Source organism: Neolamprologus multifasciatus, chromosome 9 (genome assembly GCF_963576455.1).
Source record: "Neolamprologus multifasciatus chromosome 9, fNeoMul1.2, whole genome shotgun sequence".
In the NCBI taxonomy this organism is placed as follows: Eukaryota; Metazoa; Chordata; class Actinopteri; order Cichliformes; family Cichlidae; genus Neolamprologus; species Neolamprologus multifasciatus.
In genome coordinates, this window is record NC_140447.1 from 11,892,614 (window position 1) to 11,920,029 (window position 27,416).

Genomic DNA, 27,416 nt, shown 5'->3' on the forward strand with positions numbered 1-27,416 from the left:
CCTCAGGAGAACAATCTCAAATAGATGAAGACCTGGTTAGCATGGTGATTGAGGACTCCCAGCCATTTAGCATTGTGGAGGACAAAGGATTTAAAAGATTTGTTAAATCATTAAATGTTTTCAATGTTCTCCCCACTAAAAAGGTCATAAAAGCAGTGAAAATTTAGTTTTTTCAGAATAAAATGTGAACAGGCAGGACTGAGGTCTCAGTGTGTAGCTGTCCATGCCTCAACGTTACAAAAGCACAACCACTGTCCACACCCCAACCACACCTCACCTCACAGTAAATGATCATTTCCATTTTAAGCATTTCCAAATGATCATTTTCCATACTGCCAGCATAAATATACACAGTATACTGCCACCACTACAATATAGATGTTTTACACACTCCTTTTGTTGTTGACATTTACAGGCTGTGTGCAAAAGGCCACACTCTTCAAATTCATGCCAACTAATATTTTTACGTCCAGTAGGTGTCCTACTAGAGCAAATGAAGCTTCAAGAAGCTTTGCACAGGGGTGAACCAATTGGATGAAAAGCTTCAGTGCTTCATGAAGCTTCATCTGCCCATCAGTACTTCTAACACCTGAACCTCAGCCTTTCTAAATCTCCAAAAATTTTATTTAATACAATTATACCTACTGAACTTAAGGGGATAGAAACAAGGTATTGATCCTAATGAGCTAGTATCGATCGGATACCAATACGAGAGTTGGTATTGATCCACCTACCTTTAGTGAACAAGTGTCAAACTCCAGGCCTTAAGGGCCGGTGTCCTGCAGGTTTTTGATGTGTCCTTGATCCATCACAGCTGATTTAAATAGCTAAATTACCTCCTCAACATGTCTTGACGTTCTCCAGAAGCCTGGTAATGAACTAATCAGGTGTTTCAGGTGTGTTGACCCAGGATGATATTTAAAATTTGCAGGACACCGGCCCTCGAGGCCTGGAGTTTGACACCCCTGCTCTAGTGTACACTCCTCTCTGTGGTTTAGATATTATTTTATTACTATCATTTGGTGTTTAAGGCTGTAGAGATTGGATTTTACTGTTCCCTAGTTCTTGTTGTTTTGTTTTGTTTTTTCTGGGGAAAATCTTCTCTTCACATGTTTTTAAGTGAGTTTCAGGGTGCGCTGCCTAATTATTACACTTTTCTAGTTAACATTTGGAGCTGGAAATGGTAGATGTAAAAATTAAAAAAACAAAACAAAAAGGAGATTGATGCTGATTGATGCATCGATAGGACAGCTTTTGCAGAGTTTGTCCCTTTGTAGAAAGATATCGAGATTATATCATGTAACAACTAGGAACACGAGAAGCTTGAAAAGTACCAAGGGCTCAGAGAAGATGTGGAGGGTGAAGGTAACAGTGGTCCCAGTGGTAACTGGAGCACTAGGTGCAGTGACTCCCAAGCTAGGCGAGTGGCACCAGGAAATCCTGGAACAACATCCGAGATCTCTGTCCTGAACAGCAGGATACTGCACAGGACCCTCAAGATCCCAGGCCTCTGGTGGAAGACCTGAGCTGGAAGGATAGACAGTCTGCAGGGGCAAGAGGGGAATTTTAAAATAATACATTAATTGATTAAAAGATTATACAGTTTATATAATTTATATGTTCATTTATATAATCTACACACACACAGTTAATTTAGCCTTCCCCACTGCTCTGCCACCAACTTACCGTAAGGTTGACAGCTGCAACTATTCTGGTGCACGCAGCACTATGGAGGTAAATACATTAAACACACGCAGCACTGAGGCCGTCCAAAAAGCAGCGACTTCATCCAAAATGCTGTACATGTCACAATGCTTTCACATTTACAAGATAACTGCAAAACACTGATTAAATAAATACAAGATGCAGTTGCGTTCATAGTCAACATCACCAGAACTCTTACCATCAATAACACACACTGCAGTAATCAATATACTTACAGGTATCTGAACACACACTGGCAGTCCTGGACTTTCCTCACCACCAGCCTATATCTGACATTTCCCACTTCAGTGTGCAGCTCTCTTATTCCAGCCACGGGGTGCCCAGCATTCCCAGGCTTAATGACTGACAGAGTGGAGCCGTCAGGGTGCACACACTCAGAGCATGACTCATGACCAAAACATATTATATCCAGTAAGTAAGATCAACTCAGTTTATAGTGTCATTTACTGCTTATATCATTAAGGGCAATAAAGAGTACTGTGTGATATTTTGGTGGGGATTTATTTATTTTTGTTGTTTTTTTTAATGCAATTAAAAACATAAATACCACCCTCATGGGTATACAGTAAGCTTGAAGATCAGATGACAGCAAGTTAAGTCTAAAGTCAACTCTTTTAGTCTGACACAGAACTTCTTTCTTATCTTTTTTTTAGTTTGTCATTCAAATGATAAAGTATGTCTGATCTATATGGTAAACATAATAAACATCAAATAAAAGTCAAATATTTAAAGTCTACCATCAACTGTTTACATGCTACAGTTCATCCTAACTATTGTATAATATTATTTATTCACTTTTTAAAACATATCTGAGCCTGACATTATTTGCTTTAGCTCTAGCTCACGTGGAAAAGAAACTTTTCACTGAACTCTGTACTGTCCTATGAAAAACTAAGTACAACACCTGACTCAATACTTTGTCGAACAAAACAAACCACAAAATTCACACTGATGTAATTAAAAAAGACAAGTGTCAGTAACAAGATAAACTAATGTTCAAAATTGTTAATAAAATAATGCTGACAACCTACTGAGCACCTTTCATGTGTACTTTCAGTTATCTCCTAAAAGCTGGAAAAGTAGATTTCAATCAATAAAAGACTCTCTGACTGAACTGAGCTTTATTTTAGGTCACCTTCAGATATACATTTAAAAAGGATAACATGCTAAATGAAATATAACTCTCCAAATGATGCTATAATTGACTCTTGCACACGGGACGAAGAAAAGTATTTAAACTTCAGCCTCACATGGTTATTGCTACAAGAACGTAAAATATGATTTTGTGAATTTGAAAACACAAAGCATTGTGTGCTAAAATCCTTCAATTCAGAGCCTGGAGACATGCTTACAGCATTTCTCTCTCATATCCTTTGCAGCTCTCTTTTTTAGCTCATTATTTTCTCACCTTTTTTACTTTTCTGGTTATTTCACCCTCTCAGATGTGACTACAGGGAAGCTCTCTGTCCATATCTTTTCCTGCTGTACTGCCCTCTGATGACTTCTTTGCCCTTCTCTTTTCTCTTTTCTTCACATCTTTCAAACCTACATCACTTTTTCACACCTCCTGATATAAAACTCCAGTGTCGTTTTTGTTCTATATAAATCTCTGCTTTTTCACCTCCTCTGTTATAGTCCATCCTTTCTCCCTTTTACCAGGATAAGAAACTGATTCTTAATACTTCATTTTGGATGAATTGTTTTCCCAAACGCTGCCAAAATCCAGGTTTTACTGATAAATCTTTGCATGGTGGAGGACTTTAAATGTTTTCTTCTCTCTGCTGCTTTTCTTTTTATACTGACCGTATTTATTTTATCCTGCAGTCAAGTCAGGTGTGCGTGCTGTTTGTGAGGCAAAGCAGAGGGAAAGGCAGGATTACAAATGCACAAGAGGCTGATTAGACAATGCGACCCAGGAGGGCGCAAAAGCAAAGATGAAAGCAAAACTAAACCAAACCAAACTTTTTCCACCACTTAGTGAGTAGTTGGCATCAGTGTTGGTCAAGTTACTTGAAAAAAGTAATCAGTAACTAATTACTGATTATATCCCCCAAAAGTAATCCTGTTACTGATTTCTTATTTTCAAAAGCAATTAGTTACTAAGTTACTTTAAAAAACACACGATTTACAACCTGAATAGGTGATAAAGCGAAAGATCTTTCAGCCCTATTCTACTTTTTCTGCATAATCCATCATACAAAATGTAATCAAATGAAAAAGTCTTTTTTTAAAACTAGTTTTATTCGTTTTAATCTTTTAACTTTATGCATCAAGCAAAAATGAAATCATATGCAACATTCTCTGACTGGAAGAAATTTGTTTAACATTTAAACCTGTTTTCTGCACATTCCAGCACATAAAATAAAATAGTTTTTTGTGTTTACATTCACTCTTTCAAAGATGCAAGTAAAACACAGCATAAAATAAATCAAATCAAAGACTCTGTATAAATCTGTATAAATAAAAAAGAATTATGTCAAGTATAGTAAAGTGAGTTTCATCAGAACAAAATAAAGTGTTAAAGTGAATTGTTAATGTTGTCATTTTTATGCTAACCATCTCTACATTGTTTCAACTCTGTGATGAAAGGAATTCCTTTGTTCCCCTCCCCAGCCTCTTGAGGTTCTGGGGGGGCTGTAGTGTTTTATCACAAGCACATCCTTGTGAAGGGTTGTTTGATGTTTGGTAAGCTTCCTGCCCTTTTTATGGCTTCACTGTGTTGTTCATGGTGAACCAATATAATTGAACCATACATTGGGTGTGGGGGAGATTGGCATTTTATGACTAAGGATGTTGCTAGAAACAGTTGGAAGTCACGCACACAGAGAGATACACTCAAACACACACACACATTCTCACATGCATACAGATGTTTACACATACACATACGTGGTGCCTTGTCTTAGAACCATGTGGGCGTTGCTTTGCTGTGATGTGTATTGTGTGAACTGTTTTCCCAATAAAAGGCAGCAAGCAGAGGCCGTTGTTGGGGTCATTCTGTGGTAGACACCGACGAGGCCTCCCTTGCAAGTAAATCGATCGATCACTGACTGTCTTGTTTTCTTCATGATGCATAAGTCTCTAAACTAGCGGGGCTTGTGGAAACACAGACCCAACATAAAGGCCCTTGCTCTTGTTGTTATTTCAATACAAATTTCTTAAAGAAGGACAAAGAAAAGGAAATAAATAAATACAAAATATCACACTATTGCCCTTTAATTAGTTTTAAAAACCTGACATCTGTGCAGACCACAACTAGACAGATAAGCACTTCGGATTCCGATTTGATTTAAACTAACATCTGTCAGTCTCTAGAAGTCTAAAACATCTGTTTCTACCATTAAAGATCCAATATACTCAACTTCCCAGAAAGTTTTGACTTCACGTGTGAAAATAGGAATGATTTTTGTTGTTTTGTAGCACGATATCAGCTCAGATATTAAACTGCATAGCATTCATCCCATGTTTAAACAAAATGTGGTATTGTCTGCTATTTCCTGTCAGGACAAATGGAAATGAAAATGTAAATTGCTTTAATATGATGGAACTAAAAAAGCTTGATTTTCATCATTGACTGAGAATATCGGATCTGTCTCCCAGTCTGGCTGTCCTGATTATAATGATGTATAAACCTTCAGCTGACGAATAGATGCCAAAAGCCAAGAAAACCATAGAATTGTGCTCATTTTGCTGTCAGTAGACGACATGAAGAGAGCTGATACTGAGATGTCTTTATTTCCTTGATGCCTTGTTGGCACGTTGAATGAGTTGTAATGTTTACAAGTTTAAATTTTTTTTGACTTTCTGAATTTCCCTCCCCTCTGTGGTGAGAAATAACTTTATATAACTAAATAACTAAATTATTCAACAAGTTAATAGCTTCACAGCGAGGTCACCTGCGGCACGAGAAATCCATTTTCATGTTATTTAATGTACCTCGGTACAATGGCAGTCCTGTAATGAAGTGCCTAATTTAAAATGTAACATCACCTATTGGTTAAACAAGCTTAGATTATAGGACTCACATGTTTTCATTTCTAGTCTTTAAAACCTGTCTCTACCCATCTAGTATTAATTCCTTCTGGGATACAAGTATGTATATTATGCACATACACAAACACACATGCAGCTATTACCCATTTCTTGTTTTTATGCCTAAGATCAATTATTGTTGAATGAAGACATTTTTCAAACACATGTAAAATGTGGCCAATTGTGTTTATTGGGTAAAGGAAAAGGTAGAAGGGGGAAAAGGGGGGAAAGAAAGAAGAAAAGAAAGAGGAGAGAAAAGCCCAACAATCCCCTCTGAGCAAGCACCAGGCGACAGTGGATAGGAAAAACTCCTTTTAAAGCGAAAGAAACCTAAAGGAGAAACCTATGGCAGAACCAGGCTCAGGAGGGGGCAGTCAACTGCCGGGACTGGTCGGGGGGGTGAGGGTGAAAAAAGAAAAAGGAGGGAGGGGAAGGGGAAGGGGGGAAATGAAGATGGAATAGAGGTGGAGGAAGACGAGGTTACATCAGGTGAGAAGCAGCAGTGTCTCTCCTCCAGAACCAGAAGAAGCGTTTTTTCTTCTTTTTCAGATACTCTTCCACGAGCACCTTTTTCTCAATGATGAGGGTTCTCAGCTCATCCATTGTTTCTGTGTTTTCTTTCTCAAGTTTGTTGCATCTTTTCACCATGTCTTCTAATTGTTCTTGTTTTTCTTTAAGATGGTCTTTCAGTTCTTTAACTGTTGCCTCCTCTATTTGCTTTGCCTTGTGCACATCTGTGTGCATGTCTTCCAGCTGCTGGTTTCTCTTCTGGATATCTTGAAGTCTACACTGCAGGTCTTTATGTGTTTTCTGTTGTTCTTGCTTTTGCACCTGGATTTCAGTGGTTTTGTGCTTCAAGGTCTTAGAAAGTTCTTCAAGTTCTGTATTTTTTCTCAGCATTTCATTGATGCTACTCTGCATCGCTGAGCATTGATTTTCCAGTTTTTTCTTTTCTCCTTCCAGTACAGTTGTTTTGTACTTCGTTTCATTATACAATTCTTGGAGTTCTTCATTTTTCCTCTGGAGAACAAGTTTTTCTTCTTCCTGTTGTATTTTCTGTTGGTCTTTTTCTTGAAGCAGCTCATTATTTCCGTGCACTTTTTTATCAAGCCTGATTTGGAGCAATCTGTGTTTTTCCTCCATCTCGTCAAGCTTGGAGTCCATTTCCTTCTGTTTCATTTCCATTTGCTTCTTGTTTTGAAGCAACTGTTGATTTTTGTGCAGAGTTTTGTCATGCTTCACCTGCAGAGCTTTGTATTTTTCCTCCATGGCTTGGAGTTTGCTCTGCAGGTCTCTCTGCTCTATGGGCTCTTGTTTCTTGTCTTGGAGGAACTCTTTATTTCTCTCCAGAGCTTCATCAAGAATTACTTGCAAGCCTTCATTGTGTTTCTCGATGTTCCTCAGCTTGCAATCCATTTCTTCCTGATGTATTTTCTGTTGGTCTTTCTCATGAAGCATCTCTTTATTTTTGAGCAGTGTTTTCTCAAGAGTCATTTGCAGCATTTTCAGTTCTTCCTCCAAGACTTCAAGCTTGGAATCCGTTTCTTTCTCGAGCATTTCTTGTTCCTCTCTCTCTTGAATGAACTCTTTATTTCTGTGCACTGTTTTATCGAGCCTGATTTGGAGCAATCTGTGTTTTTCCTCCATCTTGTCAACATTGGAGTCCATTTCTTTCAGTTTCATTTCCATTTGCTTCTTGTCTTGAAGCAACTGTTGATTTTTGTGCAGAGTTTTGTCATGCTTCACCTGCAGCGCTTTGTATTTTTCCTCCATGGCTTGGAGTTTGCTCTGCAGGTCGCTCTGCTGTGTGGACTGTTGTTTCTCTTCTTGGTGGATTTCTTTCAGTTTTTCCAGAGCTTCGTCAAGCTTCTCTTGGAGCTCCTGATTCTTCTTGAGCATGTTTTCCTGTTTTATGTTCTCTTTTTTCTCCTTTTGGAGCAGATCTTTATTTTTTTCCAGAGCTTCGTCAAGCTTTTCTTGGAGCTCCTGATTCTTCTTGAGCATTTTATCCCCTTTAATGCTCTCTTTTTTCTCCTTTTGGAGCAGATCTTTATTTTTTTCCAGAGCTCCATCAAGCTTTTCTTGGAGCTCTTGATTCTTCTTGAGCATTTTGTCCCCTTTAATGCTCTCTTTTTTCTCATTTTGGAGCAGATCTTTAATTTTTTCCAAAGCTTCATCAAGCTTTTCTTGGAGCTCCTGATTGTTCTTATCTTGGAGATCCCTTTGTTTCTCCTCAATTATACCTTCCCTTTCCTGAAGCTGGTAGGATAATTTTTCTAATTCAGCGCTCTTTCTCTCATTTTCTTCCGTCAGGATCTTAATCTTCTCTCTGTTCATGAGATTTTCTTTTTCCATTTCTTCCAATCGCTTTTCCTCTAATTCTACCTGTTCATCCCAAGGAAGAGAGCTGATATAAGGGTCTAGGGACTCATACCATGGAATAGAGCTGGGGTCAACTTCTTGTCTTTCTTGCTGTTTCTGAGACATGTTGGAGTCTGTATACAGTGAGTACGAAAAGGATCCAAATGTTTGAAAATGCTTTACTGGTGAACGTTTGAATGCTGCTAACACAAGTGCTGCAAATAACGGACTAAAAGTTGTACATCCTCACCCCTACTTAAGGATTCATGAGGATCAAAGGATCAAAGCTTTAGAAGCCTGTGACATCAGAATTCCATAAGCCAATGAGGTTGTCACATGACATTTTTGAATGAGGTCATATTTTTGTATGAATTTTTTTTTAAATAACATCAACATTCCGTAAGCCAATGAGGTTGTTACATGACTTTTGAATGAGGATAATTTGTTTGCTTTTTGCTTACTTTTAGCAGCTTTATGTTTGCAGCTCACCACAGGTTGAGTAAAAGAGTGGGTGAAGTTTTGCCTTTTCCCATCCTCCTGTAAGCTTTGATGGTTTTTGCTTTTCATGCTTCAAATATTCATAAAAAATTTGGATAATTTTCCTTTTTTGGAATATATATAGAGTGCACGTTGGCTCACAAACAGAACATTTGTTGAGTTCTGTTCATGGCTGAAACAGTATGAAGTGCACATGAATTTCCATTTTATTTTGCAGGTTTCTCTCAAATTTTGCAGTGATAAGTAACATTTCAGGCTAAAAAGTCTAAAAGTTTTGTATGAGCCTCTGCATAAATATAAAACCACATAAGCGCAGAGTGTAGAAGCTTCAGTGTAGCTGAAAAAAAAATCCAGTGATCATCGCTTTAGTTTCCCCTGAGAGATCAGATTCTCTACCATCAATGCTCTTATTGATGATATGTTTTTATATTGAAGAGATTTGTAAAGTTGCCACTGTGCTCACTGCTTACATTACAAACATTACCTTAATGAAGTAGTTGGTCCCAGCTACGACCTGTGTTTTGTAGCTCTGTGCAATGTATACCTTGAAGTTTCTCTCGGCTTTCTGCTCTGCGAGAGGCTTCATCTAAATAAAAATGACAATAGCATCAACATAAAGCACAGGCCCCGTGTGTGCATAAAGTTGTGAGTGTAAAATCTCTCTTTTCTACTCACTGCATCACAGATCTTCTGAACTTCTTCATCAGCCTCCTTTTCCTCGGTCAGCCCTCCACACATCGGCATTTTGACAAATTTCTTTGGTGGTGAAAAACAAGCAAATAGTGAATAAGCACATGCAGAGCCTGTTTTTATGGGGCTTCAGTGAGTCAGCGAGTCATGGGGTGATTAGAGGGCCGGTATTTGTAAAAGGTCATGTAAAAAACACACACACAGAAAGAGAGAGAGAGGGAGTCTGATTTTGTGTTTATAGGATACATCTCTTAAACGTCTCTTAAATACAAAAATTTTTAGACAATTCCCTTTTTCCTGCATTCTCTCGAGTCTGCCGGGAAGTGAAAATACAGGATGTGAGCTGTGATTGTAATGTTTGGAGAGGGTCACATATGAATCATGGCCTAAAAAACTGCTTTCAGCTCTTCCTTTCCGGTTATCCTACGTCTGACACCTGAACCAACCACAGCTCCCAAAAGCAAGAGTGGAGACTGCTCTCTGTGGTTCAGACATTATTTTATTTCTACTATTTGTTGTTTAAGGCTGTAGAATTAGATTTTACCCAGTTACCTAGGTTGTTTTGTTTGTTTTTTTAACCAGGGGGTCTCTTTACCTCACATACGTTCAAGAAAACACTTCTGGAGTCGTTAGAGTACACTAGGACCAGTTAGGTTTGACTACTAGTGTAGTAATGAGTGTAGCTTGTAATAAAGACCCCAGACCAGAAAATAAGTTTAAATTGCTGGCTTATTATTTTGTAAAAACAGAGAATAGACAGTTGACACACATTACATAAAACATTCCACACCACATTTAAGGAAAACAAGATATTTCCTTTCCCTTTTTAGTTCAGTAATTTCTGTTAATTTATCCTATTTATCTCAAAACCTTTTATTTGGCTTTAAAAGGATGTTATTTTCAACCTAGGTTATTGTTTTATTTATTTCAAGGTCTAAGTTCGAGTTTATACTTTAATCTATTTGAATTAACACTGTGTTATTTTAAATCAAGTTTAGTTCTTTAGGCCCAAGATTTAATTTAATCTTGGTCTAGTTCACCCTTAGATTTCAACCATTTCTTATGTTGTTTTAACCCAACAAAATTATTTACATTTCCGTTAACACCATTACAGTGTTAAAATATAAGGTTGACCAAAGATAAATTACAAAGAACAAAAAAATGTAAAAAACTGAAAACAATTCAGCAAAAGGCTGAATAACCCCTTAAACAAACAAACAAACAAAAAGAAAAGTTGTCTCTGTGTCCTTTAACTATTAATCCCGGAATCACTCTGAATGGTTATCCAGTGCTTTGAGAGTCCACTGTTCTTTTGCAGAGGTGTATGGATTATGGATTGTGTTGTAATTGCACATGATCTATGTTGTGTCCACTTGCTCGACCAGCTAGGTCAGGTGTTGGGTTCGTTATTGAACAGGTACCACAATGGTTCTGGTGCGTACAGGAATCAGGGCAACTCTAACATTAAACCCCTTCTGCTGTTACTTTGAGTGTTAATGTTAAATCTCTGAGCTCTCTTGCTTTTATCACTCAAGAAATATTTCCAAGTCGCACTTTAGTGTGTCATGCTCAGAATTACTGTTATTCATGCCTTTATTTCATCATGTCTGAATTATTGTAATTCATTGTTCACTTGTCTTTAAAAAAAAAAAAAAAATCTTGGGATGTCTGCAGGCTTCTGACTAAGTCTTCTAAGTGCTCACATCTCCCTGTTGCAAATTCAGTTGCTAGTTCAACTGATTCAACTGAAAGTACAGTACTGTGCAAAAGTCTCAGACTATCCTCATTTCTTTATAATTTGCTTCCAAGGAGCCAGACCTACTTCTAGGACTTCCTTCTTTCAAAATTTTCTTTGAACTCTGGCTGTTTTTCCACTTATTTTCAGACCAGTCCTTGTGCCTGAGCAGTTTCAGTGGAATGGTTTTATTTGTTAGGGCAATTTACACTGACATATTAATCATTCGCGCATTTAAAAAAAGAAAAACTAACTCAAGAGAGGAACCAGTTAACTTATCTTTAGGCACTTTGTTATTTGCAGCTTGTTCCAGAAATAAATAATTTGTTCCCATTTATTTTGTTAAATCTATGAAAAATGACAAAAAAGCACTGTTTGACATACATAAATCAATATTTTTGCACCAGAAGGTGATTTCCAATGAGCTGTTAGCCAAAAAGCTGGTATAACTTAGTATAAACTACAGCTCTTAAAAAAATGAAGAAACTGAACAACAAGTGAGTGGCAGACCTAAAGAAAAAACAACAACAACAACAAAACAAAAAACAACCTACAACGGATTAACTGTATCTGAAAACATTGCCCTTCAGAAATGAAAAAAAATATCTAGAGAAAACCCTGACACAGTCGGTCCATCTACCGTTTACCATTTTCAAGGAAAGCTGAAATATGTAAAGTTACACAAGAACTGCACTGAATATCAGTGGCCACAGGTCTTATGGAGAGATGAATCCAAATTTGAAGTTTTTGGTTCAAATAATTCTCAACTTCTTACTGAACAATATTATAGTTATATTATAGACACAATGTGTAGACTCTCATCTTTCATTTGAGGGTATCCACATTCAAATTGGATGAAGGCTCCCAGAAAACGCTACGTCCAGATGAACAGAATCAACTTTTGGAGATTTATTTTCCTGGATGATTGAGAATGCATCAAGACAAATGAAAGTACTTTTTCCAGAAATTATTGTACAAAAAGAGTTTTTTTAAAAAAAAGGAGTCAAATGGTTGTCTGAGTTTGAAATCATTTGTTGACCTTAGACGTCCTTTTTACATGTATTGAATTCAAATGTTTACTATGCACTGTCTTCATCAGGAATTGGTTCAACAACTGCTGGGTTGATGGATTACTGTGACATTTTGGACGAGTCTTCATCAGTCCATCCCTCAGGATGAGATCTACAAGCTTTGATCATTCCTTAACTTTTTACACAGTGTCAAAAATCTGTCTGTCCAAAAATTTGATTTGGTACCAAGTACCAGCAAAAAGAACAACACTTCCATCAGCCTCAAGTGTACCTTATAAGAAATCGCCAATCCTCCAAACTAAGTCGTCTTTGTTAAACGTGATCTGTTGTACTTGCTTAACAACAGGAGCTGTATTCACTACGTACGTTGGTATTTTACTTTTTAGTGCTTCTGCCTTGATCTGATCATTTTCTCTGATTATCAGAGATGTAAAGATCTCTCAACAAGGAAAGGACCAAAACTTCTATTTCACGGAGAACGTGTGACTGATCCTGGTGTCATGGCTGACACGTTCTATCACTGTTTCCCGACTGAATAAACAGAAGCACTGCAGCGGTCTGTCGCAGCCTGCTGTCAGCAGAGTGATCACACAAGCTCCAGCAGTCCAGTACTTGCAGTTTGTTTCATTTCCACTGGAGGGCCCCACCTGATCACAAACGGGTATTAATGGTATTAATTGTTGTTGGTTTAATAAAAGCTGAATCTTCCTCCTCTTAAAACACTTAAGTAGATTTTTTTTCTAAAATTTCCACCATCAGAAATAAAGCAAGCAAATATATTTACTCCTGTGAGCTGTGTTTTCAAACATTTTTAGGCTGATGCAGATATTTCTTGAAACCCTTCTTACTTTTATGAACATAAATTCTCAAATTTTCTTTGACCAAACCACACAGATGATGAATACAGTCAGTTAAAAATAAAAGCATTGTGCTGTATGTTAAAAGACTTGCAGAGAAATCATAAACATTTACTGAAGGTACTGGGATTGTCATTCCACGAACAAGAATATAATCAATCAAAATCAAACTTGCAGTAAATTATTGTTACCCTCCTTTACATGCTCTCACACTCTGTCTCGCAGATGTATTCAAGTCCTGTAACTGCAGAACAACTGAAGTCGTTTCTGGTGAATTTCCATGTGTAAGGAAGTTGTGGGAGAGCAGTACTTTCACACTTTCAAAGAACAAAAGAGTGTGATGAAACTTTCCAGTGAAACATTGGAAACAACGTCCTTATCATTTGTTCTCTCAGATAAAACAGTGCATGGAAAACGTTGCGAACCGCAATGCTTCGATGTATTTTATATCACCTGTGTAAGCAGGTGGAAATTGTTTGCGAGTGTATAAAGAAACTGAATCAATAAATGCATCCAGGACAATTTGATAACTAGAGCAGACTTCAGGAGGAGCCCATCTCCATTATCCCTGCTCACCTTACTCAGCAGCGTCCAATCATCTAATATAGACACTAACATCAAAGCAGTCCAACAGAGCGCTACAGGGCACTGTAATCCTCATGTATATACTCTCTATATAGTAACTACTTATTTTTTTCATATTTTTTTTCAACATCTTTGCACTCTGCAACATTGCACCATAAATAAAAATATGCTACATGTGCTCTTTTTGTCTGTGTCATGTTTATGCTTCTGTAATGAGAGGCATGGGTGTCTTCTCTTTTTCAGATTATTCATGACCTAATATGAAAATATAAACTTTGAAGAATCAATGTTTTTGATGTAAAATCCACCAAGAGTTTTTCTGCACTTTTCAGGTTTAATTAAATATCAACTTTTTCTCCCACCAATGACATTTACTTCATGTCAATAAAACCATGAATTCACATTGTCTATGAGAAATACGACTTCATGACTCAAGGAATCAACAATCTACAAAATATTTTACGATGCTTTATTTGTCATTTAAAAAAATGTTCATTCAACTGTACAGTGCGTATTACTCTCAATAATTGTGGATTTAAAGCAACACACTGTTTAAATGTTATTGCATTGAATTATTTGATGTTAACAGAATAGTACTGTTTTCCCCCATGAACAGCTGTTTGGTCGCATTGAGCAGCTGAAGTGTGATCAGATCAGAAAGTGTTGATTGGATCATCTTTGGTGTGGTTTTCCTCCACTTTAATCAGCTTAATCTCTTCTCCGTTAAATGGAGGGGCTTGAATGAGGTCCAGATGAAGGTAACTGGGTCCACCAACATGAACCTGGAGTCAAGAGAGATGAAATGCTTGTAGTGTGTTGAAGACTGAGGATGTTCAGGAATTTGAAGAGCTGCCTACACCAATGAGTAGACTTCCCAGAATGGGAACAGCGCTCTTTGTGTGGTTTGAGAAAACAGTCAAGTTGTTAAGAACTATGACTGAGAAGAATCCACCTGTGTACAGCAGCAGGCTGCCTTCCTAGAATTTGGATATCCCCCGTGCGCTAGTCTCTGCATTATGTGTATTACCTCTCTTGGAAAATTAAAACCACAGCAGCTTTTTATAGTATTTTTCATTCACTATCAGTTTAAGATTATTCAAAACATGCAACACAGTCACCAATCCCAGCAAATTCACCCCTAAGTCAGACTGTACAATACAGAAAACAAAAGAGCTACATCTCAGACTCTACAGGCTTCAGTTAGCATGTTAAATGTGAAAGTTCAGTTAGAAAAAGACCGAACAAAAACGGCCTGAGTTGAGCAATTAACCAAAGTGACAAACATTGCTCTAAATAATACTCCCCTAATCCAAGTAGTCACCCAAACCTGGACGTGGATTTAGAGGCCTGAGGGCCATCTCACACATTTATTCAGAATAAAACAAGTTTAAATTAAAATTAAACAAATCAAAATCTTGAGGACGTATGTATTTTACGTGTTGGTGCAATGTTTAGGATGAGATGGAGATATAACACTCATGCACCTTGAAAATTATGAAGGTCTAAATATGTATCAAAGGGACTCACTGAACATCAGTGGATTTCTATGGGGCAAACGTACTTAAAGCAGCCACTGTGACCATTGCTGCAGAGCAGATTGAATGATACTGATGGGGACTGTGAGGGTTTGTAGTTAAATTCCTGCTCTTACAGGTTCAGTGAGTGTCTGTTTAAAGATTATTAACATACTTTTACATCACTATGGAACACCAGCATTTCTGCAGAGGACAGAACCACCTGCCTTAATCTACCATGATGCTCTGTGCTCTGTTGTCATGGCAATATGAAGTCAAATAAATACAAGTGTAGAAAAATGCACATTTAAAGGAGGACAAGAAGACAGGCAACTGGAAGAGCTTTTGAAGCAGGAAAACTTTTTATGGATTTCTCTTAATTTAACTGGATATTTTGCAAATACAAGTCAAGGAGGAAACAAGGAGGCAGGTTGGATTATATCTGAGGACAGGACGCATGAAGGAGAAGCATGAGGAGAGAGAAAACAGCAGAGCGATGGTGGAGAGCTAATCATGGATCAAGTCGAAGAAGCAAGCATCAAAACTGTGAGTAAACATAACACACAAAGAGTTAAAATTACTGTGCTGATTAAGGAAACATTACATTTGGTTAGTTTGGGGTCTCGAGTTTCAGGTTTGTGGGTTCAGTTGCTCTCAAAATTGAGGAAAGACAAAAAATGTTTCTTTTGAAAGGTTGTTGGAGGATTCTTACTGTAAGAAATATCTGGGTGTGCATCTGCTTTTATTTAAAAAAAAAAAAAAGTTGAATTTTATTTAGTCACATTGGAAAGGGAAAATTGGAGGATCAGGACAATAATGTGGTCAAATTTACTGTTTCCTTAATCAGAACAATAATTTTGATCTGAACTAGAAATGTTGAAATGGGTTATTTTCTTTCTTCTCTACTGATCACTGTGTCACATGTTGAGTTACTTGTCAGTTTACATTAATGTTAATGGTAATTTAAAAAAATGCAGTTTGTTCGTAATTTTGTAGAAAAAGGCTCTGCACCTGTGAAAAACAAATCCACACCCCCAAAATCACTGTAGATCAGAGTAGCTAAGCTCTGGTTAACTGCAATTAACAGGAGATGAAAAATATTGGAATGATTGAAAGAAACAAAGATTGCTTTAGGGTTTGAAGATTTGACTTTCTTATTGAAAGAGACGAAAACAAATCTATGTGTCACACTGAGAAATAAACTGAAAGCTTAAAAGATCTGTTGTTATACAAATGTGCAAACTTGTTTTAATGACATTAGAAAGAAAAATCAGATGTTTAAAAAGGTAATAAATAAAATTGATTTTTATATTACTTGAAAAAATGATGTTGGTAAGCGCGGTTGTATTTGGAAAAATGCTGGGTCACCAGTAGGCTGAGATTTAATGTGATAAACTGAGGATAGGAAATATAATCTACACACTCGCTATTATTGTTGTAATCCATACACCAGTTAATATTTTATCAAACATAAATCCTAATTGGTGATCAATGCAAGTTTTAAGCAATAATATTTATTTGCATTCACAACTAATTTACAAAATATGAAAAGAATCTTGTTTTTTTTAAGAGAAAAGACGTTTCTAACTGACATCAAACTTTTGAGCTGGAGAGGAGATTGATGAGCACGCAATAAAGTGAACTTGTTAGGGAGAGTTTGCAATCAACTTAATTTTTGATGATAGACACAGCTAAAAAATGAGCGTTTTTAAGACACTGATGTGTGAACTGATCACATGGTTATAAACCAGGTGAAAATTGACTTCAAACTTTTGAGCTGTAGTGTAGATTGCAATGATAGCGTATAGTTATCTATTACAGAAGAATATATAAAAGTATGAGGACAGAGAGACACTGTTAAAAAGTTATGAGCTGTCTTAATGCAGAGAAAGTGGAGTTTGTCATCCTTGAATGATGGGATTCAAGGATTGAATGATGCTCTGCCTCTGTGCTCAAGTTCAGACATAGGCTTTAAGCAACCATGAGCCACTGATACGCGTGATAGATTAATCAGCATGTATCAAGTGGGCTTTTTAAACAGCTCTGATAGGAGAAAGTCAATGAGCACGCAATAAAGTGGACTTGTTAGGGCCAGTTTACCATCAGCCTTGCTAAAGTTGAACTTCATTTGTATTTAAAGACAGACTTTAAAGAAAATTCGTATTTGAAACTGGTGATAAAATCCAGGTCAGATACAGTTACATACAAACATACAGTACACACTTCTGCTCAAAGGTCAGAGGTCAGGTAGAAAAGTCACTGATTTTAATAAAAAATTGGCTTTAATGTAATATCACATGAAGGTTATCAGTAATGTTTTCACAGCTTTAATCAAATCATTCATCATCCATAAGTTGTGATGGAAAAATGTCTGCAAGCGTGCAGGAGCCCATTTTTAGAGACAATCACTCCTGTGTTATAATGTTCATTGAAGTTTATCAGGTGAGATGACCAATAGATGATAAGAAATATCCATCCATCCATCTTCATCCGCTTTATCTGAGGCCGGGTCACGGGGGTAGCAGCCTAAGCAGAGAGGCCCAGACCTCCCTCTCCCCAGCCACCTCCTCCAGCTTATCCGGGGGAACACCAAGGTGTTCCCAGGCCAGTCGAGAGATATAATCTCTCCAGCGTGTCCTGGGTCTGCCCCGGGGCCTCCTCCCGGTGGGACATGCCTGGAACACCTCACCCAGGAAGCGCCCAGGAGGCATCCTTGTCAGATGCCCGAACCACCTCAGCTGGCTCCTTTCGATGTGGAGCAGCAGCGGCTCTACTCTGAGCCCCTCCCGGATGGCCAAACCTCTCATCCTATCTCTAAGGGAGAGGCCAGCCACCCTTTGGAGGAAGCTCATTTCTGCTGCTTGTATCCGCGATCTCGTCCTTTCGGTCACTACCCACAGCTCGTGGCCATAGGTGAGGGTAGGGACGTAGATCGACCGGTAAATTGAGAGCTTCGCTTTTACACTCAGCTCCCTCTTCACCACGACGGACCGGTGCAGCGTCCGCCTTACTGCAGCTGCAGCCCCAATCCATCTATCGATCTCCGTCTCCCTTCTCCCATCACTCGCCAACAAGACCCGAGATACTTGAACTCCTCCACTTGGGGCAGGAACTCATCCCCGACCCGGAGTGGGCACTCCACCCTTTTCCGGCTGATAACCATGGCCTCAGATTTGGAGGTGCTGATCCTCATTCCCGCTGCTTCACACTCGGCTGCGAACCGTTCCAGTGCGAGCTGGAGGCCTTCACCCGATGAAGCCAACAAAACCACATCATCCGCAAAAAGCAGAGATGAGATTCTGAGGCCACCAAAGTGAAAGCTCTCCGCCACTTGGCTGCGCCTAGAAATCCTGTCCATAAAAATTATGAACAGAACCGGTGACAAAGGGCAGCCCTGGCGGAGCCCATCACCCACCGGGAACGAGTCCGACTTATTGCCAGCAATGCGAACCAAGCTCTTGCAACGGTTGTATAGGGATCGAATGGCCCGTAGCAATGGGCCAGACACCCCATACTCCCGCAACACCTCCCACAGGACACCCCGAGGGACACGGTCGAATGCCTTCTCCAAGTCCACAAAACACATGTAGACTGGTTGGGCAAACTCCCATGCACCCTCAAGTATCCTTGAGAGGATAAAGAGCTGGTCCAGTGTTCCGCGACCAGGACGAAGACCGCATTGTTCCTCCTGTATCTGAGGTTCGACTAGCAGACAAACTCTCCTTTCCAGAACCCTGGCATAGACTTTCACAGGGAGGCCTAGGAGTGTGATCCCCCTGTAGTTGGAACACACCCTCCGGTCTCCCTTCTTAAAGATGGGGACCACCACCCCGGTCTGCCAGTCCAGGGGTACTGCCCCTGATCTCCACGCAACATTGTAGAGGCGTGTCAACCAGGACAGCCCTACAACGTCCAGAGCCTTCAGGAACTCGGGGCGGACCTCATCAACACCAGGTGCTATGCCACCAAGGAGTTGTTTAACTGCCTCAGTGACCTTGCCCCCGGAAATTGGCGGGTCATTCCCCTCATCCCCAGACTCTGCCTCCTCCTCGGAAGACGTGTCAGTGGGATTAAGGAGGTCCTTCAAGTATTCCTTCCACCGCCTGACAATTTTCTCAGTTGATGTCAGCAGTGCTCCGCCAGCACTATACACAGTGCAGGTAGAGCACCGCTTTCCCCTCCTGAGACGCCTGACGGTTTGGCAGAATCTCTTCGAGGCAGTCCGAAAGTCTTTTTCCATGGCCTCTCCGAACTCCTCCCACACCCGAGTTTTTGCTTCAGCCACTGCCCGAGCCGCATTCCGCTTGGCCTGTCGATACCTGTCGGTTGCCTCCGGAGTCTCACAGGCTAACCAAGCCCGATAGGACTCCTTCTTCAGCCTGGTGGCTCCCTTCACCTCTGGTGATAAGAAATATACTCTTACTAATTATTAGAGTTGAAACGTACTTTGCTAAGCAAAATTCAATGAGGTTAGGCTGAAACTTGAAACGTTTACATAAAAGGTTCAGTTGGTGATGCATGAAAGAAAAATAATTTTCTTCTACAAATCTATTGGAAAATTCTGATTGTAAGAAATAAAAAATATTCAAAGAGTGAAACTGTTGGAAAAGTGAAGGTTTTGTGCAGCTGGGTGTTGCAGCCCCTTTAGAGGAAAATGTAAACTTGGTTTAATGGGGTTAAAAACAGAAACTGGGATGATCCAGACACATTTATTGTTTCTTTAATCCCCACAATAGTTTGAGTTTGTGCTAAAATGTCTTAAAATCTGTTTTGAGTGATAAGTTAGGCTTTTAATGTGTTAAGCTTGCATTAGATAAGACAATGTACCACTGAACACAGGAGGGATTATTGCTGAAAATGGGTCTCTGAACACCTCTGTAGATATTCTATTAAAAATCATTCATGATTTGTGATCAGTGTTAATATTAAGCATTTATATGATTATTTACACTTCTGATTAATTGCTGTGATTCAATCTGAAACCAAATTTGAGTCTATTCAGAAAACAAGACATTTCTAATTCACCTCAGACCTTTGAGCTGTGGTCTACATTGTAATTATAGTGTATGGTTATTGATCAGAGCAGATGATATGAGACCATCAGGAGAGACTGTTAAAAAGTTATGAGCTGTCTTGATGCAGATAAAGTGGAGTTTGTCATCCTTGAATGATGGGATTCAAGGATTGAATGATGCTCTGCCTCTGTGCTCAAGTTCAGACATAGGCTATAAGCAACCATGAGCCACTGATACGCGTGATAGATTAATCAGCATGTATCAAGTGGGCTTGGTATGGCTCTCTACATCCTCTAGCAGACCATTACATGGGGAAACCATTTGAATACAAGCGTGCCGATCCACACAGGTGTGCACATGGGTGTTCACTGTTCGTAGACTTAAATCACACCTTTCTTGGCTGCTACTTCAAAGCACATTGTGCGCTGTCTGTCCTGCGTGCTGCACAACAACATTCAATATTTAGTATTTACTGCTGTTTACACTTAGCTAGATTAATGCGATGGTGTTGTGTATAGTATGTTGCTTTGTTTTGTTTTTTTTGCTTGTTTTCTATTCTTTTTCTCTCAACAGGTGATCCCGGAGATATTTTTTCTTCCCCCCTTTCTCACTGTCCCTCTCCCCTTCTGTTTTTCTTTTCCTTCCTCTTTCTTTCTCCCTTTCCTATCCCTCACTCATGTCTGTCCCGTCTGTAACAACTGAAAATAAAATAAATAATAAAAACAAAGGTCGATCAAATGGACCAATACGGCAATGCCATGATGATCCATTTGGCAAAATAAATCCATTGGGTATCCTTGTTGGTCTTCAGACAACAATTCTGATGGCTAAAGAACCAAATGGGACAGGCGAAAAAAAAAAAAAAAAAAAAAAAAAAGTGGGCTTGTTAAACAGCTCTGATAGGAGAAAGTCAATGAGCACGCAATACAGTGGACTTGTTAGGGCCAGTTTACCATCAGCCTTGCTAAAGTTGAACTTCATTTGTATTTAAAGACAGACTTTAAAGAAAATTCGTATTTGAAACTGGTGATAAAATCCAGGTCAGATACAGTTACATACAAACATACAGTACACACTGCTGCTCAAAGGTTGGAGGTCAGTTAGAAAAGTCTCTAATTTTAATAGAAAATTGGCTTTAATGTAATATCACATGAAGGTTATCAGTAATGTTTTCACAGCTTTAATCAAATCATTCATCATCCATAAGTTGTGATGGAAAAATGTCTGCAAGCGTGCAGGAGCCCATTTTTAGAGACAATCACTCCTGTGTTATAATGTTCATTGAAGTTTATCAGGTGAGATGACCAATAGATGATAAGAAATATACTCTTAATAATTATTAGAGTTGAAAAGTACTTTGCTAAGCAAAATGAAATGAGGTTAGGCTGCAACGTGAAACGTTTACATAAAAGGTTCAGTTGGTGATGCATTTAAGTTTAACACATTAGAAATCTTTGTTTATCTTTTTTTTTTTTGGTTTTATTCTGAGTTCATTGTATCACATTTTTTTAGTCTTTTATTTTTACATTGTTTTAATCCACTGTGGATTGGCTGGCAATTGGACAAATTAGCTGATAGTGATCACATGTTGAGGCATGGGTGTGTCCAGAGGTGTCCTTTCAGCTGTTTAAAGGTCGTATTAAAAGGAAGCAAGCTGAGCACTGGAAGGAGAGAGGCCCTAGATTGGAAGAGGAACGCATGAAGGCCAGGTGGAAAAGAGGGAGCCACTGTGTGATGGGGGGTGCGACGCCTCGTCTGGAGACCGGTCAGCGTGATGTGGTGACCCAGTCCCGACAGCAGGAACGGCGACAGTAGGAGACAACGTGTGTGATTGACATCAGGGCAGATGTATACCACTGCCTGCATTTGTGAATAGTGTCTCACTGTTGTTCACTGGGTGCAGCCGTGTTGGGAGAGGGTCGCCATGGCTATAAGCCAGGGCAGCTTCCGGGATGATGGTTCTGGCTCCTATTTGTTTTAACTTACAGGTGATGGTGTGAGGGGAGCCGCGGTGGTATCGAGCGACGGACTTCAATGCAGATTGCGAACTGGGCTGGGATGTGATGGGCCCAGTGGGTGGACGAGACTGGGACAGGAGGCTCCTCGTCTGCCTGGCACGAGGCTGACGTGGACCCCGCTCAGCAAGAGGAATTTCTGTCCAGCTCAAGAACACACAAGGATTATTCGTCCTGGGTTGTGGGACTGGGTGGGATTTCTGTGCATGAAGAGAATTGTATTTTTACCAGTTTTAGAATAATCTTATCCAGTCTCAGTGGGAATTTTAGCATATCGAGAAATCAAATCTATTCAAATGTAAAGTCATCTCACTCAATTTGGACAACTAGCGCTAAAAATACACTGACATCCTCTGTTTCCCAATTAGCAGATCAGAGGTTGCTGTTTTATTTGTGACTCAATACTTGAATGGTTTTATCCTGTTTATAAATAAACATTTAAAAATGACATTGCTTCATTGTATGATTAATTCTTTGTCTGTGTTAGTCCTTTAAATGTTGTGCCTCCATAATTATTCTAGAGTCTTTACAGTGTTCAGCGACTGCTGTGATTTGGTGCTACATACATAAACTTGAAGTGAATTAATCCACCTGTTCACAGGAGATCACAGGAAGATGACACCAAACATCAGAAGATCTTATTGTGCGCCACAGTAAAAGGGTGGTTTCTTGGGGCTAAAAGCACATAATAAACTTAAGCAGAAGCTCACATAAAGCAGGAAATAAGCAGGCAGCACTTCATCTGCTAATGCACGTTTCCCACTTTTATTGTTGCCTCATTCACTAACAGTTCAATGGTGCAAGATTACCACACATAGAATTATGATATCTGCATGACACATCTATGCTGTACAGCGAATGGATTATAATTATTACAAATACAGTAAACATATTTACATTTTAGTTCAAGCTCCATACAACATAGATATTTACAAAGTATGAAAATGAAACCGTCTGACAAATAATAAACAGCGTTAATGACTTTTTTTCTTTTTCTTTTGGTAAACAAATCTGAAAGGGGGCGGGGTTAACTGATATTAATTGTCAGAGGGGGAAGGTGGAAAATATCATGGCTAGTTTTGTTTGAAAGGCATCAACAGAAAAACACACACAGAAAAAAGTGATGAGGTGAAGAAAGACACAATAAGGCGCCATCGGCCTGATGGCGCTTTCAAAGGTGGTGCTTGAGATCTGCAAGGAGATGGAGGTGGACGTGGACAGAGTGCCCGAGCTCACGCTGGGGGACAGAGACTCGCTCAGGGACTTGGTGGTGGGAGCTGTTCCCACGGGAACCGCCTGTCCCAGCTTCTCTCTCAGCGCCAGAAGGTGACGGGTCTTTTCATCCACCTGGATGAAAGATGGGGGCGAATGTGAGGTGGGGAGAAAAGGGGAGGGTTAGTCATGTAAAATCTGTACTCTAAAAAAACCCTTTTTAGAATAGCACTTTGGTCTTTGAGTTGAAAAGTCTTTTTTCCCTCTACGATATTAAACAGAGATTCATTTCTTTATAAATCTTTTAAGGCCCCACCTCCTGCAGCTGCTCCATCTTCTCTAGCTCCCACTGGTGCTCTAGGATGAGGCTATCTAAGGAAAGAAGGAAACTTTGTAACAGGGCAGATATCTTTGATTGTGAAACAGGTTGTGAAACAGATGGCCACAGTGCAGCAGCCCAGATTTACCAGTCAGGAGTTTTGGAGTATTCAGTCCCAAAGAGGTTCTTGAGAGAACGGGGTGGGGACAACTTGGCGTCTCGGGAGTAACAGACCATGCAGATGTCTTTGGTGATAATGGCAGGCTGGATGCAATGGTCCAGCTGTAGAGAGGAGATAAAGGGTGTGTGTTAGACACGATGACATCAAGAGACTTGATGTCAACACGTACAAACAGGTACAACACGGTGGAGCAGCGGCTGACCTCCAGATACGCAGATAAGGTCATGTAGATCTTCTCTCCATAGGGAGTTACGCGGTTGAGCAGGAGGGAGTTGTGCAGGGAGCTTTCCCATACTGCCTCAAAGAGATAGAAAGTGCTGAAAAACACAGAAAGAGGAAAAGTTAGCGGTGTTCACATTCATCCTTTCAGACACGTGAAAAAGCAGTTTAAGCTTCTGGATCTAGATTATTACACCACATCATCATTATACCTGTGATTCAGCAGCTGATGGAACCAACTTTAGCAGCAAAAACTTGAGGTAATCATTTTTTATTAGTGTTTCATAGCAGTGTGGACGGATTTCCGGCCCATTTGTCTTTACAATGTTTCTTCGGTTCATTAAAGTTTACAGATATTTATTAATTCACAGCTTTCTTAACTTTCAATCATGTTGAAGTCTCAACTTTGAGCCACTGCAGCACCACTCTGCTGTTGCTTTGCTGCTGCGCTCTGGAGTCACTGACCCAACGATGATCTCTTTGACTCTAGAGTACTTCATGGCTCACTCAGTGACCTGGACACTTTGCAGGTTCTTTGGCAGCAAAAAAAGCCCAAATAATCATCACCCGAGCAAAACCGTTGGTTTGGTATAACCTGTTTATCTGATATGGTTTTTCACCAATGTTGAAGCTGTGAATTAGGGCTTAAGTTTTCAACTTTGCAAACCTAACCCATGCTGCCATGTTGTATTTAGAGGGAAAATGGTTTCTCCTGGAAGCCTTTCCAAACAGGCCAGAGTCTTTTTCTAATTGCACTGCCATGAACTCCAACATTTAGCATGCTAACTGTGGCCTGTAGAGCCTCAGATGTGTGGGGTGTGTATATGTGCTATATTTTAGCACATATACACGTACTCTCTCAATCCCCTTTACTTGATATTCTAACTCTGTAATATGCAACTTCTGTCAGTGTTCTGATACTGGAAACTGAATTTCCCGGAGGAACCACCCGAGGGATTAATAAAGTTCTATCTAATCTACATCGAGAACAGAAAAAGAAAATCTGCTGCTTGCAACAGCATTGTGTTAGAAGCATTTTTACTGGAGTGAATGCATTTAACTGTACTTGCATCATCTGTTAAAAGTACTTATATATTGCAATAAGACTGCAAAAAGCAAAGGGGACTGAATTCTATAGTATGTGTTACATGTGTCATCTATAAGGTGACACATGTATGCAGTTTCCTGCCATTAGTGTAATGTAAACTTGGAATCATCACATATCTACAGGTATTTGTACTGAATGAAATGAGCTGTGGTGATTAAAAGCATTAACAAAAGCATACTTACTAGTGGCCTTTTCTTCTTAGGTCTGGATCTTGATGCTTCTGGGACTGAAGATCACAGCCAAGTCACCAGTTTCATAAACAATAAACAAACAAAAAGCAAATAAACAAAACACTTTCAGAGATCGCACAACTTTGGTTTTCATCTTCATATGATAATGTTCCTTGAATCGAATCTACCATACACTACCACACACACTCTACTACAGTGTATCAAACTATTCTAAATACTTCCACAAACAATGACATACCCATCTTTGTCTTTTTGTGGCTTTCACCAAAACTCTCCCCCTGGTGGATCCTGTGTTGACGAATGTGATTTTAGGAGAAAAACAAAATCATTTTAAATGGTTACATTAAATGTAATAATATCAACATCCAACAGATTTGACTGTACATGTATCAACTGCTGTAAAATACATGTTCCTTGATCCTTGGTCAGGGAACATAAATTACTGTTGTTTCAGCCATCAGGTCCTCCTCTAAAATTCAGCCTGGACTCCACATATAAAGCATACAATCCATACAAACATACAAATCACCTTTGCTGGTCTTGTTGCCTGCGTGCTCCACTTGCCCCTCTGAAGTGCTCAGTGGGTCATCCTGTCCCTTGTTTAGCTCAATCTTCTCCATCACATTCCTCACTTCCTCCACCTGCGTGGTCCTCACCTCCCGTGCCTCCATAATCGTTGCCTCCTCCTGGTTGTTGATCATCATAGATCAAGTTAGTTTACACAATGGGTCAAACTTTTAACTTTTTCCTGCTTTACGCCTCCTGGTTTGTAGCAGACTAAGTATATATGACGTATGAAAGGGAACAGAGTGGAGTTAAAGTTTGAGGGTGAAGGAGATGTTGTGACTCAGTGATGATGATGACCAAACGTCAGTCTACTGGAAGTGCAAAATGCTACAGACCCCTGACTCCACCAAAACATCGTGCTTAAGACTACATACCTTTTCTTCAAGGCCCGTGTGCAACGTGCTCTTTAACCTCTATAAACTTCAAATCCAAGTGTAGACACAGATGCCACACTGACAGACTGAAAAGAATTACAAAGCTTTTGGTAAAACGTCTTATGATGATTATCTAAATTGCATGTGACTTCACTGTGTTGGAACAGATGTACTATAAATGCCAGTTCATCTCACAACAGCTACTGAATGTGTTAATTTATTAATAATGTTTCAATATATTTGTACAAAGATGGGTATGTAACAACGACCATAAGACACACTACAGCACTTTCAGCTTAAACTGATTTGTAATGGCCATTTAAACACCATTCAGCAATAGATCAACAACATTTAATTATTCAGGGACTGTCTCAGTTATTTCCATTTTCCTTCATCAACAGCGTACTGGTTACCACATTTAAGAAAAGGGTCACTGGTGTGATCCCAGTCAGGAACACAACTGCCCACAGGAAGAGCATCAGTGTAAAAAGGTCCCGAATTAAACACGCGGAGCGATCCTTTGTCACAAGGGAGCAACTAAAAGTAGCTATACACCCAATACAATATTTAAAACATTACTTAAACCTTTAAACAAACTAAAGTAAAATGGTCATTTCTGCCCAGATTATTAACATTTAAATATCCACAAAGGTTCTGATGCAACGTTATCTATACCCATCACTATTTTATTAAGCTACACCATCACTTGATTTTACACCATTTACAGTGAGTAAGTACTTCACATGTATCAGTTACACATCACGTGTATTAGTTACACATCACATGTATCAGTTACACATCAGTTACACATCACGTGTATCAGTTACACATCACATGTGTCAGTTACACATCACGTGTATCAGTTACACATCACATGTGTCAGTTACACATCACGTGTATCAGTTACACATCACGTGTATTAGTTACACATCACATGTGTCAGTTACACATCAGTAACACATCACGTGTATCAGTTACACATCACATGTGTCAGTTACACATCACGTGTATCAGTTACACATGACGTGTATTAGTTACACATCACATGTATCAGTTACACATCACATGTATCAGTTACACATCACATGTATCAGTTACACATCACATGTATCAGTTACACATCACGTGTATCAGTTACACATCACGTGTATTAGTTACACATCACATGTGTCAGTTACACATCACGT

At 39.3% G+C, this 27,416-nt stretch overlaps 3 protein-coding genes and 1 long non-coding RNA gene across 5 annotated transcripts; 1 reads left to right on the forward strand and 3 right to left on the reverse strand.

The window, feature by feature from the left end:
- Window positions 1–5,924: 5,924 nt before the first annotated feature.
- On the reverse strand, window positions 5,925–8,494 carry LOC146511110 (uncharacterized). Its single transcript, XM_085172954.1, has one exon. The coding sequence runs from the start codon at window positions 8,242–8,244 to the stop codon at window positions 6,238–6,240; it is 2,007 nt and encodes a 668-aa protein (XP_085029080.1). The 5' UTR covers window positions 8,245–8,494; the 3' UTR covers window positions 5,925–6,237.
- A 246-nt stretch (window positions 8,495–8,740) lies between these two features.
- LOC146511111 (cystatin-B-like) lies at window positions 8,741–9,732 on the reverse strand. The gene is made up of 2 exons (XM_085173027.1): window positions 9,292–9,732; window positions 8,741–9,202 (listed from the first exon to the last, which is right to left on the reverse strand). The coding sequence occupies exons 1-2, from the start codon at window positions 9,358–9,360 to the stop codon at window positions 9,083–9,085; spliced, it is 189 nt and encodes a 62-aa protein (XP_085029153.1). The 5' UTR covers window positions 9,361–9,732; the 3' UTR covers window positions 8,741–9,082.
- Window positions 9,733–20,910: 11,178 nt separating this feature from the next.
- On the forward strand, window positions 20,911–22,506 carry LOC146511112 (uncharacterized). The gene is made up of 2 exons (XR_014876146.1): window positions 20,911–21,911; window positions 22,032–22,506. It is a non-coding gene; the product is annotated as an uncharacterized LOC146511112 (long non-coding RNA).
- Window positions 22,507–22,789: 283 nt separating this feature from the next.
- On the reverse strand, window positions 22,790–26,847 carry LOC146511113 (kinesin-like protein KIF1B). 2 transcript variants are annotated; one of them, XM_085173013.1, is made up of 8 exons: window positions 26,230–26,847; window positions 25,818–25,974; window positions 25,527–25,576; window positions 25,280–25,323; window positions 23,973–24,087; window positions 23,738–23,871; window positions 23,587–23,642; window positions 23,035–23,405 (listed from the first exon to the last, which is right to left on the reverse strand). In XM_085173013.1, coding segments are annotated over exons 2-7 (486 nt in total). In that variant the 5' UTR covers window positions 25,960–25,974; window positions 26,230–26,847; the 3' UTR covers window positions 23,035–23,405; window positions 23,587–23,641. The 2 variants fall into 2 exon arrangements, with proteins under 2 accessions (XP_085029138.1, XP_085029139.1); XM_085173012.1 differs by lacking the exon at window positions 26,230–26,847 and having other exon boundaries at window positions 22,790–23,405; window positions 25,818–26,222.
- Between the last annotated feature and the right edge of the window lie 569 nt (window positions 26,848–27,416).